The sequence below is a fragment of the Etheostoma cragini genome, chromosome 18 (genome assembly GCF_013103735.1).
Source record: "Etheostoma cragini isolate CJK2018 chromosome 18, CSU_Ecrag_1.0, whole genome shotgun sequence".
In the NCBI taxonomy this organism is placed as follows: domain Eukaryota; kingdom Metazoa; phylum Chordata; class Actinopteri; order Perciformes; family Percidae; genus Etheostoma; species Etheostoma cragini.
The window spans coordinates 6,083,053-6,100,665 of NC_048424.1; the positions used below are offsets into that span (position 1 = coordinate 6,083,053).

Sequence of the window (17,613 nt, forward strand, 5' to 3'; positions counted from 1 at the left end):
GACAGAGATAGAGATAGAGAGTGAGAAGGACAGAGACAGAGACGTACAGAGATAGAGGGTGCAAGGTAAAAAGAGAGATAGTGAGAGAGAGATTCTGGTTTTTATCACTGCACAGCTTGGCAAAGTCTAACATGTTGTTCACAAGGATCCAATCTGCTCACAAAACATTTCTTACAATTCTGTGTTTTCATAGTCAAATGACAGCTAATACCGTGAATGTTCACTTTGGCTATACTGTTATAAATACTGCAAAAGAAGAAATTATCATAGAGAACAAAACATGTAAGCATTGACCTCAGACAACAAAAGCAGCTCCTGCTTTGACAAGAGTGTAATTTCCCTCAGGACACTCACTCTCCTCTGTCAGGTCATGCTCCTCCGCTTCTCTCTCCATCTCTTTGCACCATCCCTCCAGCCGCTTAGTTTCATTGTGAAGGAGCTGCATGAACCAGCTGCCGTCCCTGCGAAGGGGGGACACTCGGCCTGTTTCGGCGCTCTCCAGACTGGGTTCAACCAGCCAGGTTTCAGGCTGTGGGCTGGGGGGCCCACTGGATGCCCGGTTGTCCTCCCTGTAACTGAACAAGCCTTGTGTGCGCACCGTACGGATCGCCCCATACTGCGTGGGCGTGCTGGGCTCAGAGTGGCGACCGAAGCCACCACCAAACTGCAAGCCCTTGTCCTCCATGGAGGGAAAGCCCTCCAACTCCATGTCTGCTTGTACTGCAGTGGTCACACTGTTGGAGCGCTTGAACCTCCCATGCCTAAAAATGCAAGAGTTACAGGGACATTGCTTGAAAATGTAGTAAACTTTGACTATGGACACTGTGTTTCTTCTGTCTGAGCCACATACCGTTTGTGATCCTCCACCTGGATACCTATAGAATGGAACTGAGGAAGGCCTTTACTTTCAGTCTCAGAATCCGTTACTGTTTCCACCTGGAAGAAACAGAAAACAAAACGGAAATGAACACACAGTACAGTACAGACGCACATGTCTACTATTCAAAATGACAGCTTGATATTTAGAAATGGATTATGTTGACAAGATTTCTTACCTACTTTGTATTACAGAAGATTTAAGTTTCCATGTTTGTCTTTCAGCTAGCAAAATAATTGGGATGTGCTTGTTCTGATGGCGGCTTTTATCAATAAAAAACACTTTGCTCTTTAGTTACAATCCAATATTTAACATCTGTTTAAGTAAGATACAAAAGAGCTTATTTTTACATGTGGGCCCGTTTCAATGCCACACAAACCTACAGGATTTTTTAAAGTGCTAAACAAGAATCGTAAAAGAGGCTGACAGTCAGGTATGAATTGCCACTCCCCACTCGTTCTTCAGGGTAGAGAGGTATAGAGAGGTATACCAAAAGTCAGTGCAACTGTAACAAACCAACACTTGTAAGTGTGAACTAAAATTAGCCGGTAATGATACACTATACATGATCTTGAGGGTACATTTAATCCTGCTACATCTTAATTGATTGCCTAAACCTGGTGTTATAAGTACCAACATGTATAACTGCAGTGTGGGTAGTTGCACAGATGCCAATGAGGATCAGAATAAGTTCAGCCTTGTTCAAGATTTCGGTATTCATTAAACTAAAAAATAGAATAATTAATCAACTGGAATGTCTGGATCACAGCTCGTGCAGTGTTTACTCAACAGCTACATTTGCAAGAGTACAGTCAGTACTTTTGAACACCATTGTCAGCATTACCTACAAGAGACGTCTCTGGGCAACATGCAAATACAACGTGGTCCACACAGAGCCATCTCCACAGTAGGAGCTAACAATTGAGGACATTTGCCTTCTAGAGATGCAGGAGCTACCTAAGTTAGTTAGACAGGCAGAATACTTATCTTGCAATGGAGCTACTCATTTAGTTATAGGCTCTAATAATGATCAGGCCAATTAAAATCAGCAAACTCCAGAAGAATTTAACAGGTTTTGCAGCACCCAGATCACAAGCTAGAACAAAGTGAGTAAGAGAGATCCTCATTTTTCTCTTCATTACTGCTGCCTTTAAACAAGCCCTGCCCACCTCTACGTCTGGGAACAGCCTGACATTTGGAAAGGTCAAGAAGCCTCCAAAACCTCCTGGAATACTTCACACTCATTGGTACATTTGAGAATCTGTAATACTATGAAGAAATACAAAATTAGCTAATGCACGTGTGTAGTTGTATTGCTAATTCAATATTTTGAAGTTTGCCTGAGGATGTGGACATAGAGTAAGTCTTCAATAAATGAACCTAATCCTTTTGTAAATAATTCAATGCATGCAATGCAATTAAAACAATTACCAATTGTACATAAAAATGTGCCTGTTGTGTTCTGACAAAAAAGTGTATTAAGTCGAGAGATGGTTTTACTATGTACTCACATACATATTAAAGGTCCCATGACATGGTGCTCTTTGGATGCTTTTGTATAGACCTTAGTGGTGAAGGTGAATGTTAGGCTGTGTACCTTGACCAACTGCCACTTTGCTTGTTTGATGGCCATGAGTCTCTCCTAGGCGGGCAGAATTCTGGGTAGGTAAAGCAGAGAAAGGGGAGGTAACCGATTCCAGATCAGCCCATCTGAGCTTTCATTTTCTCAAAGGCAGAGCTGGATACCCAGGGTTTACACCTATCATAATTTCTAGCCACTGGGGGACCATAGGCAGGCTGGGGGAACTCATAATAATGTTTTTAAAAAAACTCATAAACTGAATTTTTCATGCCATGGGACCTTTAACACTCTGAATATCAAAATAGAAAAAGGAATTCTCCTTTCAACCAGGACTAGATAGAAAAAGATAGATGGGATTGGTGTAATTAGCATGAAGGCTGGGTAGGTAGTGTGGTGACTGCAAAGAGAGAAGCAAATTGAATGGCCTTGTCAGTTATGTTGTTACCTGTATTCCGATAGAGGAACGTGGGGTTTTGAGGTACTCCTCGGCCTTGGACACCAGCACTGCTTTATCGCATGTCTGGACTGAGCTGTGGCTGCCCAAAGATGCATGCCTCTTGCCTGCTGCTGACTCCATGGCCATAGTGACCGCCTTGGTGCTGTCCAAGCTGTCCATGGAGCTGTAGATTGGACGACCAAGGCTATCCGTGGTCCACAGCCCACCCCGTGGATGCCTGCCCTCCTGGTAGGCATCTTGGGTGGACTCTGTACTGCTCTGGGCTGTCACAGAGATAAGAGGCTTGGTGGTGGTGGTGGTGCGCGGGGGCACAGGAGGTGGAGTCTTCTTGTAACTGGGAGGATATGATACAGCTGGATAGCAAAAGCAGGATGAGAGGACGAGGACAAGGGTAGAGGATAAAATAAAACATGAGAATGAAAAATGTGGCAAAAAGCTGACAAGTGCTGAAGTTCACCTGTATCACACAGTGTGTGATTGAAAAGTGTCAGAGCATGATGGGAGATAAAGCATTAGGGCACTCTAGCACTTAAAGCAGGGCGAATGTCAATAAGGTGAAAAGCAACAGCAGCTTTGCAGTATGCGTGTGTTTAGGGAGGTTCAATGAAGGATTTGGGGAAAGATTTGCACTTTTAAGTGCAAATAAGAATCTGATGGTAATCCATCCAGATGGACCTCATGGCAGAGAAACGCATGAACTTCACTTGCTGGATCGTTTTCTTCTTCAAAGCTATAGTAAAACACTAACTTTTTTTGTAACAATTGCTCATCATACAAATTGATGAAGATATTTTTCATACATATTTTTACATGGTAAAGGAAGACTTCTCTTAAGAGAGATATAAGAGAACAAAGTAAGTTTGTTCCATTGATTTAAAGAAAATAGCATCTGTTTGTTGAAGTCAGGCTGACAATTTCTTTTAACAATTGCAAACAATGTTCCTGCACATCTTGAGCCTAATGAATAATGCCCTACATGAGGGTAAATATCCATGAACCCGTTTCATGAGTTTTTGTCAAATGTTAACCTAAAATCTGCATGAATCACAGAGAAAAAGAAACTATTAAAATAATCGTAGCTGAAACTTTCTTTACACATTTAAGCAGAGTCAAGACAGTCCTATATTGAGCATTTAGTCATTAACTTCTACATTGCTTCTGGTCAATTCATTTGGTCATTCACTTGGGAGTCTTATTCATTTCCTCCTTATTCTTAGATTCATTTCCATAGTAAAAAATTCATCATAGTACATAAACCGCTTTACATAGCCAGATTGTTGTGCTTTGCCTACTCACACACAAACACACACACAAACACACACACACACACACACACACACACACACACACACTCTCACACACACACACACACACACACAAACCATTTTGGATTACAGGTAATTAAGTGCAATATGAAATTAGAAACCACAGGGATCTCTGTTAAGATAAATCCAGTCACAGACTTGACTTCCTTCCAACTTGAAGGGGCTGCAGTTCTGCAAGACATAGTGGGTGGATACCAAAATGAAAAGAGCTTGGTGACTCAGGCAGTAAGCAACACCACACATTCTATTTTTACACATTCTACCCATTCGACTAAACATTTTTTTTTCACAGATTGCTTTGTACCAGATACAGATTGAGGGGCATAAACCTCTGCATTCCCTCACTGCCAGTGTCTTTTTCTTTTTCTAGATGTTAAAATAATAGTTCACTTCCATTCTAATTTCTTTTCGAAAACATTCTTACTTTTCATTTTAACAAATACAAATATGAGAGATATCTGATTATATAGTAACTAGTAAATTTAATGATATGAACATGAAGTCAAACGCTCACTTCCTCGTCATCTTTTCAAAGACATGTAAAACATGTACTTAACATGCTTTTCTTTTGGACCCTGGCCTTCGAATTAAAGACATATATCCTGGTCCTCAGTCAAAATGTATAATATAAAGGACTCTATATGTATTCCAATATTTGTTATAAAGCATGGTAGAGTTGCTGCTCTTGGCAGCCACAGTCCACATTATAGTGATGAATTGAGTTTTTTGTATCTTGAGATGAATCACTGTAGATGTCACCAACTCTACACTACAACCACACAAAGCACGACTGTGCACAACATATACTGTGTGTTAACAACCAATGATTCTGGAGATTTGAAAACTGGAAGTTTGACCTAAAGTAATGGTGGTACAACAGGAAAGGTCATAGGGTCCCCAACATTTGACTTTAATGAAGTCCCTTCATATTGGGGATTTGCACTAAGACTTAAGACGAACAAACAGTTCAACAGTCATAAAATCCTTTGTAGAAATAATGAATGTGACTGTGCTCCCTGGGCTCTAAATTAGCATCACCGACTGAAAGTAGAGTAAGTACTACACAGTTCTTCTGCATTTCATTAATATAATGTATGCTTGCCTAAATGCATTGAAATATGCAAACACATGTTTTGTCTCATCAGCTTACATTTATGTTACGGGCATAATGACCCATTTATTTGCTTAGCTTAATGTTGTTTAGTGAAGACATTTTATTTACTGACTCCTCTAGGCTAAGATAAACCCTACTCAATCTGAAAAAAGAAAAGAAAAATTACAATGTCTTGCAATAGCATTTATTGGACACCAGATGTCCTCCTATAGACTGTACCTACTTCCTATGAATATCTACCTGGATTCCAATATCAATACTGGATTTTGTCAGTAGTGTGATTTGTAAGTGTCTTCATGTGCCTATGTCATCTGTGTATTAGCATCCTTATATTTACTTTATCTCCTTTTAAGTATCAAGTTTCAAGTTTATTTAATTTATATAGCACTTTAAAAGCAAACAAGTTTGCACCAAACTGCTTAAAGAAGAATAGTCCTGCAGCTGTACCAAAAGTAGCTCAATACATTCACTCAACTACCATACTTAAGTACAATTTGTAGGTATAGTGCTCATACTTAAGTACCACCAATGTATGCCTTTTTATACTTCTACTTCCCTACATTTTCACTACAAGGTTATAGATTACATTAGATTAGACTACATTTTCTAAAGTAGTTAAAAGTCAAGTATGCACATTTTCTAGCTACATGCTGCTTACACCGTAACAGAGCATTCATAATAGTAATCATATTTAGTATTATAAAACTGTTGATGCTGGGCATGTGCCCTACATATTATATTGTACTAGATAAGAGTCGGCCACAGGCTGAGGAGTAGCTCAATCTTCCAAGAAGAATCTCATTTATGTTTATTTCAACCACAGAGTCAGAAGTCTCCGCACCAAGTGTTCAAGCATGGTGTAGTGCAAATTTGCGTCCGTCCCAAAGAAATTTTTTTTTCCCAATTCACTTTAACAACAAGTGCTGGGTATAGGGTTTACATGTTTGGGTCCATGCAAGATACTGTAAAATTAAGTTGCGATATTTCCAGAACAATTACTATCTTGAAAGTGATGTGGCTCATTAACAGCCAGGGAGGAACAACATTAAGCCTTAAAACATTGTGGTAAATAGCATTAGTTCCTTAAGATTAAAGTTCAGTGACACTACACTGACATAGACTAGCACAAAGGAGAATAAAATCTAATGTTGGCACTGATAATAGAGTCTCAATAAAAAGGAAAACCGCCCACTGAGAAGATGGCAAAGTCAAACAGTGTTTACGTCAACGTCAAAGTAAATTTGCGGGGCTACTGTACAGCAGGTTTTCTTTTGAAATACTATGGCTTTAGTTGAAAGTTTGACTAATATAGTCTAGGGAAGCATCCTGTCCTTGTAGTCCTGTGTAGTCAGCTGTGCCTCCATGGCTGTGTTTGTGTTGGATTGTTTGGTTTAGCACTGCTGCACTGGGCAGTTCAGTAAACAGACCCACACACTGGAGGTGCAGCCAAGACTAAATGGACATGCTATAAAACAGTGTTGCCGCTTTGTTTAAAAGTTCAAAATAGACACGTTGACACATCATCTGCCACACTGTAGCTCATAAACAGGGACATGCTTCGGCACCAAGACACACATTAACTAACCTATCTACAATGTATCCTCATGTATCACCTCGCTGTCCTCACTGACTATCCAATTACTTTCTGTTACCTTTTCAAACTTCGTCAACTCTCACAGTGACTCAACACTGTGCACGGCTCAAGACTTATCATTTTAGAACATTTGAGAAGCAGCAGGCTATTGATTAAATAATAATCAAAACAATCAATTTACTGTTAACCAGCTATTTATCGTTTAAGTTGTGTATCAACCACTAATATGAAACATACTTTGGATCATAATTTGATGATTTATAGCTTTTCATTCATTTATAGGTTATCATTGTCATTTGAAGCTATCACCTTGGGCTCTGGGACATTGTGATGGGATGTGATGGGAAATCTTGGCAGATTAATCGATGATCACAGATACATTCTTTTTTTTTTTACAATTTCCCCCTACAAATCTGTGTTTGTTAAAAGTTGGAACATTGACAAGATGAGGACAGTGGCGTCATGTTTGTAGAACTGTTTTGGAAACTATGTCCATTTGAGAAAGAACTGGATTTAAAAGTTGGTTGGGTCAAGTACACAGCTGAGAAGCATTTGACTGAGACTGAGACTGCCGTTATACGGTTTACAGTCAAATGAATACGTAAGTATTTTAACTGTTCTATTCACTACTTTTTGCAACAGAGAATGTGGGGGTCAAAATGTTGGGATAATGGTAAGCATTTTTTATTATAGGCCTACACACATTGCTTGTACATTTTTTTGTAATATGGTATTAGGCTGTAACGTTAAACGTTCGAAGCCAGCCACATAGAGTGACCTAGATTAGTTAGAAAAGCTATTTATCAGCATTAACCCTGATAACAAGTCCCTTCCTGACAGATGCTAAAAGTCCCCGGTTGCAGAACTACAAGATTCAAAAACAGTTTTGTCCAAGCGGCAATCACTCTATTAAACAAACTGCAGAATTAGAATTACTTGCACAAAATCCACAAGCATGTACTGTCATGTTCTGTTTTCTATTCTTTTTATCCATATTTTATTTTCACTATTACATGTTTGTTTTAATGTTTGGTGTTTTGCATGTTATGTGGTGGTGTACAACGTTTTAAGGATGTCCTGCCTCTTAGACTTTAAACCTAGTTTACCCACGGGTACCAATAAAGTAACCTGAACCTGAATCTGAGGTAACGCAATATTTTAGTGGTTTTAGGGAACGTAGCCATCTGGTGTAGCAACACCACTAATAAAAACTTCAAATTGGAAATAAATACTGGAAACAGCTTTTAGCAAAAAAATACATCACATCTTCTTCATAGCGTCCATGTTTTCCCCTAAAATATGACTAGCTCATGAACAGAACACACCGAAGTCAGAAGAACGACTTCCACATTCGGGAAATGGAAACGTCCGAAGGGCACGTGAATGCAGCAGAAGGCTTGCGGAGTCGCTCGAGCAGAAGGTAGCTTGAGGAGGATTCTAACATGTACATTCCTGCGACTGAATCCACATGTCTGTTAGCACGGTATGTTATAAATACACATATTAACACCGACATGTGCAGGGAGCTAAATAAATACAGCTTTTGATGGTTTCTGGCGTTGTTTATTTTACGTCTGACGCTCGCGACCAACTTCAAGCTGAGTACAACAAAACAACGCAAACAGGTAGCTAAGCTAGCTAAGCTAGTGATATAAGAACTAGCTAGAGTTCGTTCACGCAAGTTTATCGACAGTCAAAAGCAACATTGTCTAACATTGGGAAAATATTAACGTTTAAAATGTGTCAAGTTTAGAGAAGTGCTGTTGGAATGGCTTTTAAAAGTTTTTTTTATTTTTTTTTTACGTTTTGATATATGGACATAAAAAATGCCATAGTTTGTAGCTAATATTGGAGAATACATCAGTGTTTAAAAAAAACTGAGCGTTTAGGCTTTTTCAGAGGAATGTTACTGATGTAGTTGGAAATTTTGTATGTACGTTTTGATACACCTTTTTAAGTAGCTACGGGTGCAGTAGATCATAAAAATAACGGTTTGGTACGGATCACGGTTTTGAGTCCTCCGATACATTTTCGGTTTAGCACAAAGACTATGGGACAATATATATTACTTAAATAACTGTCACAAAACACAGCGTGTTCAAGCACTTACGAAAAACAAGGGACTTTCACTCCGGAAATGCTTGCTCCTTGGGAGTGTTTTAAAGGTGCTCTAAGTGATGTCATACATGTTTTAGGCTACAACATTTGTTGGCACATACAGCAAACATCTTCTCACTATCCCCAAGCTGCTTGTCCCCAGAACACACTGTAATAAAACACGGTCTCTGTACACAACCCAGGGTCTACAAATGGCAATAAAAATAAACTGTGCCCACCTGCACCACGCAGCATACACAAACAGCGTTCAAGCGTTCCAACCAATAACCAACTAGAAGGATTTCGGGGTGGGGGGTTAGTGCAAGGAGGCACAGAAGGGGGTGGGAGGGGATGGGGTGGGATGAGGAGGAGGGAGGGGCGAGCTAGTCTCGTTTTGTTATATTTTGTTCGAAAATATTTTGAACGTTAACAAGAAGTAATGTCACCCAACTTCGCTTATAGAACCTTTAATCCAAAGCATGTTTCATGTGGTTGCACTACGCTCATTTTTTGTTGCCTAAACTTGACCGCAATGTCGGCCGACTGGCAGCTTGCGGTGCCCTGTACCCGGCTCAAAGCCCCGTTCTTTGAGCACTCAACTACCAACTGCTGCTGATACGATGGAGCTCTGCTGCGTCGACGTCACAGCTTTTTAAAATTATTTACCTCCAATAGTAGCCAGAGCCACTTTTCAAACCTGCCGAGGGGAATGTTTCTCACAACATAACATACGAAAACCTCAAAAAGATTAAACAAAAGCCTCAGTGTTAAGAGCCTTTACTTAGCCTGTTAATGGTCTTTCTTTCTTTCTTTTTTTCTTTCTTTCTTATCATTAGCAAAAGTAGCCGGACCCCCTTAATACACCCATGGATGTATGACTGCAACTGAAATGTAGTTTGCAAAGATAAAGGCTAGTATGGAGAAAAAAGACGAGATGGAGAAGGACTGGTACCTGGAGGCGGCTGAGCGCGGTCCACACTGCAGGAAGTAGGGAGACGAAACTGAATCCCTGCAAGGAGCAAACACCAATTAGAAAGGACAAACGCAGGTATTTAATATTAATGCACACCTACAGTAAATCACTTTTCTATACCTACCACAACTAACTCCAAGAGGTCGTTGAAAACTATTTACAGAATGTTTTATTTTTGCATATTCAGTTAGTAAGTCAGTCAGCAACCAGCCGGGAGAGCGAGAAACACAGATATTCTCAATATACAGTGTTAGAAATAGGTCACATCAATGTTTTTTCCTAAATCTTGAATGTGCAGAGCAGCTGAATGCATTTGGGGAAAGTATTTGGCCTATAATTATTTCATATGAATGAGCTACATTTACAGTCCTACTGTAACAAACTCAAACACTGCTTCACCATGATTAGAAATAAGATCATTATCCAGGATTTTCTGTGTTTCTTTCTCGAAATGCAGACATTCTAATGGTACTGACAAAACTTGCAACTTGATGGGAAATGCACCCAGGCAACAATTCTCCAGGAGGTGCCTCAACCTTATACAAGTGCCTGAAAACAAATGTATTGCCAGGGACATTTGAATATGTATGTGTTTGGACTTTAGTTCATTCTTGATCACTTTTGCCTCTGTTGTAGCTGCCAATGTTGAAAAATATCTTATTGAATTATAACACTAACAATAGAATCACAATAAAATTAAGTTAGAGGCAAAAGAGGAACAAAATGGACCAAATTGAAAATCAGCTATATTGTCTTTAGGTGAAAGCCTTTGAATAATCAATGTCTGCCAAGGTTGTTTTTTGCCCATCTGCATTTCCCTAATATGTTGACCGTGTATCATTATCTAAAGATCAATCCTTAGTTATCAGGCATTTGATAACATGCATCATCTGAATCTGAAAACAGACAGCTATGCTTTATCTTCTTTTACATATAAGACACAGAGCAGACATCATTCAACATAAATATAAAAATGAAGTCAAATTTTAAAATTCGGAACTTAATAAAACCAATTTATATTTTCCAATTAATGGTTTCAAATGGCAAGATAATTAACAAATTGTCTTCCTAATTTTTTTATATTAGACATTTATTAAATATTTAAGTATTAAACTTGGTTCATTAGCGGTACAGTGTGTCTCCTTTAAACAGAGTATTTCAATTTTTGGAGTATAAGGCCAAAAATAATGTCATGTGAAGACAAAGATTTAGCATAAAGAGACACAGACAATCATTTTAATTAAGCCACTCCACAACTATAGTAAAATACCACAAATATGTGCTTGAATAGAAACATTTGTAAATCTAATAGAAATTAGGTCTAGACAGTAGGGAAACAACGAAAATCAGACAAAATGTGCAGAGAGATCCAGACAAAGATAGAAAGATGTTTTTAAGTGGAAAAGCCAGACATTCTATAAGTCTATTTTTCTATTTTTTTTATTTCCTGACTGCCTCTGGTGATGCAACAAAATATATGATTTTTAAAGTGGCATGCTGTACTGCAGCATGTGGAGTTCCACTTTTTACATTCCCAATTTTCAAATGGCCACCCCACTTATATTTAAAGCCAGTTTACTGCATTTTAATCCCTTTGTATTTGGTTACACTGCACTTCAATTATAATTATAATACTAATTACTGGAAACTTAAGTGATAACTTATTGTGTTCACACTTTGTCATGTGAACATAATAAGTGCAGCTGAGATTCCAGATTGATTATGTAGGCACTATTAAAACTATGGTACTTGCATGTACTTTATGTGAAATGTGCCCTAATATCATTTCATAAAAGTTTTGGTGCAGAGAAATGAAACAGACCTTCTCTTGTGCTTTTTCAACAAGGCCCCTCAAACCTTTTGTTCCTTTGTGGTCAAGAATTACATTTCAGAAAAATCGTTGCAAAAGTTCTGACTGCGTCTCCTTCCCGTCCGACTCCCTCCATTTGTGCCAGAGGCCGTTCTTGCCATAGTTGTGGATTCAGACTGGCAAAGAGGCGGTGAGATGCTGATCTTACTCAGGTCAGGGTGGATTGTGGCTTAATGACGTGCATGCAATGACTGGCGAGCTGCATACATGAGCATGGGGGCTGAAGATGTAACAAAGTGAATGTGAAGCCTCTCAGGTCGTAATGGAACACTATGTTTTGTTTGACTCCATGCAGTATTAAGCATGGAATCTGAGTAACTATCTAACTTCACTCCATTTAGCAAGGGCTCCGAAAAAACGTGTTTATATGTTTAAAGCCTAAAAAACACTGCCTACAGCATTATCTAGTTACAATATAAGAATTATCTCTCTTAAACAATTTGTTCCACTGGCTGTCTAAGCAGTCAAAGCAGTCCGTGTATACTATATATAGACCAACAAGCACCGCTCATATTTTACATAATTGCATAAATGTAGCATGGAGTTTTTTCATGAAGCTAGTATAGCTTTTTAAGTGCTAGGCACATCACAGCATCCCTTACATGAAAATAACTGAGGAAACATGTTCATTTGATGATTACTGTATATCTTACATTGCATAAGTAAAATGTCTATTTAGTGAAAAACTTGAGGATTAAATGCAAATTAAATCATACTTGTGTACTGAAATAGTCTAAAATTGACTTTTCTTGCTTACTTAAATGGCATTTCTTTAGTAAGATATATTGCCACAGGCAAAATAAATGACTGTGTTTTGCTAAAAAAAAAAATAATAAAAAAAACCTGCTTTGCAAAAAAAGCATTAACTAACGGGAATTTATAATGTCTTTCTATCAATGTTTTTTTACCTGACTCAACCCTTTGTCGGGCCTAGGCTTGAACTTGAGTATGGCACTGGTGGTTAGCAAAGTTGGATGAGTGGATGGATCTATAAATGGATGAATGGATGGATGATTTGACATAGGACAACTAGTAGGACTTGAGGGTGTGTAGGTCAGGAATTCCAGCTGATTCTGCTGGATTTACAAAATTTAAAACATAGGTTTTGTAGTTCTTTTTTCAAGATTAATTCAATTAAAACAAGCATCTTTTTCATAGCCACATACATATATACATACAGTGGTGATGCCCCCATGGATGCAAGGTGGATTAACCTTTTATGTATGATATATCACAACAAACCAATACAAATCAATGGCCCGAAAGTACAATTTCAACAAACTCTTTTTTAATTGCCTTTGGCCCGGTGATGAGGTAGTGGATGGCGTCCCAAATAAATCAACAAAAAAGTTAACCTTCTCCAGCCTTCATAGTTAAAGTAACTTTTAAAACGCCCTGATACCAGCCCCTAGAAGCTGTGAAGATCATTGTATCCTATAATCACAAGTGTTGGACAAAACAAAGAATATATTGACCATATTGCTATTGTTAGAGCCTATAGTTTTTTTAAAAAGATGTTTGTATTGAATGTGGCACTAGATGTTAAGGAAAATCTAAAGAGTTGTTAAAATTTAAGAATTTGCCGTCTTGAAGAATTTAACCTACTAAAATATTTTGTGTGTGTAAAGATGTTTTTGATATTTTGGGTCTGAGAATGGCACTAGAATAGTGTTCTGTTGAAAATGTAAGCAGGTAATAAAATTGGGAAGTGTGCATTTGCTCTGAAAATTTTAAGCAAATCTGCCCATTCTATGTGTACACATGGAATATTTGGCATGATGGTAGTACTATAGGAAAGGTCATGGGTTCACCAGAACTTAAGGATTCATCCTTTGGGGATCTTTCTTTCAACCAGTCTTCAATATGTTGCATTAAACAAAAGTGTTGGACAGAAAAAACAACTGACAGATCATTGGATATCACCATCCACCGGCTCTGCTGCTAGTGGGGCCATTGAAGTGGGTTTGCTATAGTACAGCAATGGCAGCTGTATATAACCTTTGCCACCAAATAAAAACATGTCATAATGAACAGACCTTTTTAGATAGAATTTTAGCCCACACATTGTGCGTAGTTTGTTAGAGAGTTGTATGTTCAAGACGAGCTGGAACCAATAACAAATGCCACATGTGAAACTGTACCTACCCAATATTTCTGACGACAAGTATAATACTGTATGTAGGTTTTCATGTAGACTGCATGACATCTTCCACGTTTCAATTACTTCAACTCATTCACCCACCACCCTTAAAGTCAAGTTTGAGTATTGGTTGTAGTATCTATCCTTCCCCTAAAACAAATAAGCTGAATTTAAAATGCCATCAATGTCAAAACTACTACTGAAAGGTGACTGAAAAACTACTGAAGGTGACTGACTTAAATACAGATCTGAAAAGGTCTTTTTATTCTTAAACAACTGTGGTTTGTCCACAATTTAGGTGTGAAAACCTGATTTAATGGTATCATCTCAAAGCAGCATTGATTTGTGCTGGTTTGTAGAACAAAGCAGTTATGTTGGTCATATTCTGCCTTGCTGCATGCCAGGATATTTAAAATAAAGACACACTGCTGTGTGCTGATTTTATTCCCCTCTGTTCGCTCAAAGAAAATGTATACAATGGTTAAAGCAAGTGGGTGAATCACTACTAATACAAATGAATTTGAACAGAATAGTATTATAAATCATAACAAATAAAAACAAACCCGAAAAAAATTCATGGAGTTTGTAAAAGGCTTCATCCACATCTCAGTTAAAGTATGTTTCAGATGTGCTCAGTTGTGTCTTTTCAAATGCAGTAAATATTGCACAATAAATGCCAGTGTGCTAACACAAGGCCAACGTGTGGGATAGTAAACAGATGTTTTAGTTTTGTTCTTTCGGTTTGTTGAACTCAATATCTAGCACTAGTACATACTCATAAATATTCCACTTGATTCAATGTGGAAACAGATGAAAACATTTAAATGTATTATACATACTTAGTGAGTATGACATAATTGTTAACTTATGATATATCTTATTTTAGTGGAAAATGTTAATGAGTCAGACAAAATGTATGAAAAACTATTAACAACATATAAAAAAAAAAGTTAGAATAAAGCGGTTCCCTACCAGACCTACCGTACTCTCTACGCCCCCTTGCTAAGCTACGGGCGCCTAAAATGGAGAAAAAAAAACATAAAACAAAAAGGTGATAGCTTAGTAGAAAAGCAATGCATATTGACAGGGACAAAGTAAAAGACACTGTTTATGGCCCATGCTGTGTACAGTATTTGTGTGTTACAGTGTGTAGACTACACACTACGGACACAAAATATACTATTTCTGTCAGTTTTATCTTTGGATGCCATTGTAAAGCTATGACCCCCATTTTTGCCATTTAAATTGCCATAAACATGAACATCATAAACATTTTAATCCATTGTTTTATATCAATATATGAAAAATACATAAGGCCAATAAAAGTTGTAAATGAAAATTCACAAGAAACACCACAATAAGCAAAAAAATGTACCACATTCTTTTAACAAAACAAGCATAAGCTAACAAATGCAGGCTAAAGTATGGTTTTCAAAAAATGCTTTAAAACTTCGACAAAGTCTGAATCACTAACAATACAGTCTGAGATCCCTGAAAATTGCAACATGATTGATGCAAAACAGAGTAGCATGTTTTCTCCAAGAAACCTTGAATAAATGCAGGAAGAGAACATAGGGGTAGAAAAGGATTTATATTCAAGCAGTGTTACAGGTTTAGGTAAGATCAGATTCAATCCAAAAACCTTTGTCCTAATAGCTGGACGTCACAGAGTTGGCATAGTTGTTGCATCAGATCTCTGGATGAAAACAAAATGTAAACAAAAACTCATGGGGCAATTGACTACATACTGTAACATATAAGATAGACAGTTCAATATATATTGATAAATTTCATTACACAAAATATGGTTGTATGGTTAAAAATAATTTAAATACCCCTTTGTCTATTTTCTCTTCAGTCTTTGTTAAATGTACAACTTTCATGTATATAGTTTTAAATAACACTTAAATACATTACTGTATTTTGCTACATTTCAACTTGTTTTAAGAAAGGGTAATTTCTTTGGACTAAATAATGAAATGATAATGAAAAACCACTAGATTAAACTTATTTATAGCATGGGTGAGTTCCCTGGGATCAGTCAATCACCAGTTTACAGTTCAATTGGATATAAATTTAGAAGAATGTTAAGCATTTGTACAGCATTGTTTTCCAATTTTGCTGTAGTTCGTAAATAAATTGACAATGTGTAATACAATGTTTATGATGTCACAAAAAACACGAATGCTACCACTTAGCAGAAATATCGAGATTCTCACAAACAAACTCTTTGATTCTAGTATACATATAAGCTAAAATGGGAGAAATGTGAATGAAACAACTGTCTGCCAGGACACACTAGTGTTGGGTACCGAAACCCGGTGCCAATATGGATGTGTTAAAGTATCTACCGGACCGCTACTAAAATGCCTGCACTTCCCTCTGGTGGTTGTTACAGGAAACAGATGTATTACTGTATTTGTTGCTAGTTAACATTACACACAACTTGGCAGGTATTGTTAGCCTACGGTTTGCTCGTAGCTGGCGTACTCATTGTTAAACTGCTTAAAGCTACGGTCCAAAGTGTGGATATATTACACTCGAAAGGATTCCAACACCGGGATGTGCAACAGTCTGCAGCTCAGGACAGTGGAGCCTAGCTGCACGTTCTGAGACACCATGGCCACAATTCTTTTTCAATGAAAGTATCAATCACTAGCTCCAAAAGTCACTTCAAGTTGCCAGATGACATCACACTCTCATTTGCATATTTGTGATGTCATCGTGTATCATTTGCATAAAGCTAAGTGGCTGTGTTGGCTAACTGCCTGCTGTGAAGGGGAGAGGGAGAGAGACCCCGTGCTGTAGGCAGAAGAGCCTGTGTGGACTGTGATTACGCAGAGCAGCATGCATGGAAATGAATTACATTGTAATAGGTCCAAATCTAGCGAGAAAGCAGCCAAATTGGCAAAATTGCAATTGCACCTTGTAAACTAATGGTGCTTTCAACTGATCCTCAAACAATTTAAGCTTTTGGTGTAAAGTACCCTTCTGCCATTTAAATCCATCCAAGCGGTTCTTCTTTTTGATGACCACATGGCCTTAGCAATAAACAATTCGTTCTTTAATGCTGCTGACAGTGGTTTTGTGCAACTTTTTTTTTAAAAGTCAGTCCAGGCACCAGCACTGTTTTAAAAGTATCGTTTTAGCACCGGTATCGGATAAAACCCAAACGGTACCCAACCCTAGGAAACACTTAAACAACCTTTAGTGTGTGGCCCCTGGCTCATGCAAAAATAACTAAAATAAAATTCATGTTAAATAAAAGAGCCACCAAAATCTTCTGAAAACATAATTTCATTCCCGTCATTGATGACATTTGTTTACATTTGACATACACACCTAATATCTATAACTGCAAATATTTAAATGCTGTAAAAATATAACAAAGAACAAAGGACTTGCATAGAATGAATGAATGTAGATTGGTGACATCATGATTGGCCAGTTTTCAGCACCTTTAAATTAGTTTGTGTTCCCCAAACAATGGGAAAAGATGGAAGGAATGTCACTGCAATCCCCTCTTAATCATTCAAAAAGCAAAAATAATATTACAAGCCTTTCCAATTTTATTTCCGTATATA

General features: G+C 37.8%; 1 protein-coding gene and 1 long non-coding RNA gene across 3 annotated transcripts in view; one reads left to right on the top strand and one right to left on the bottom strand.

Moving 5' to 3' along the window:
• LOC117961126 (disks large-associated protein 2) overlaps positions 1–17,613 on the bottom strand; it is a 96,125-nt gene that overhangs the window by 4,591 nt on the left and 73,921 nt on the right. For both annotated transcript variants that reach the window (XM_034899533.1, XM_034899534.1), the window contains exons 6-9: positions 9,999–10,055; positions 2,905–3,269; positions 851–936; positions 355–761 (exon numbers count right to left, since the gene is read on the bottom strand). In XM_034899533.1, the coding sequence (XP_034755424.1) occupies positions 355–761; positions 851–936; positions 2,905–3,269; positions 9,999–10,055 (915 nt within the window). The remainder of the gene's footprint in view (positions 1–354; positions 762–850; positions 937–2,904; positions 3,270–9,998; positions 10,056–17,613) is intronic.
• On the top strand, positions 8,297–11,560 carry LOC117961131. Its single transcript, XR_004660328.1, has 3 exons — positions 8,297–8,432; positions 9,883–10,094; positions 10,477–11,560. It is a non-coding gene; the product is annotated as an uncharacterized LOC117961131 (long non-coding RNA).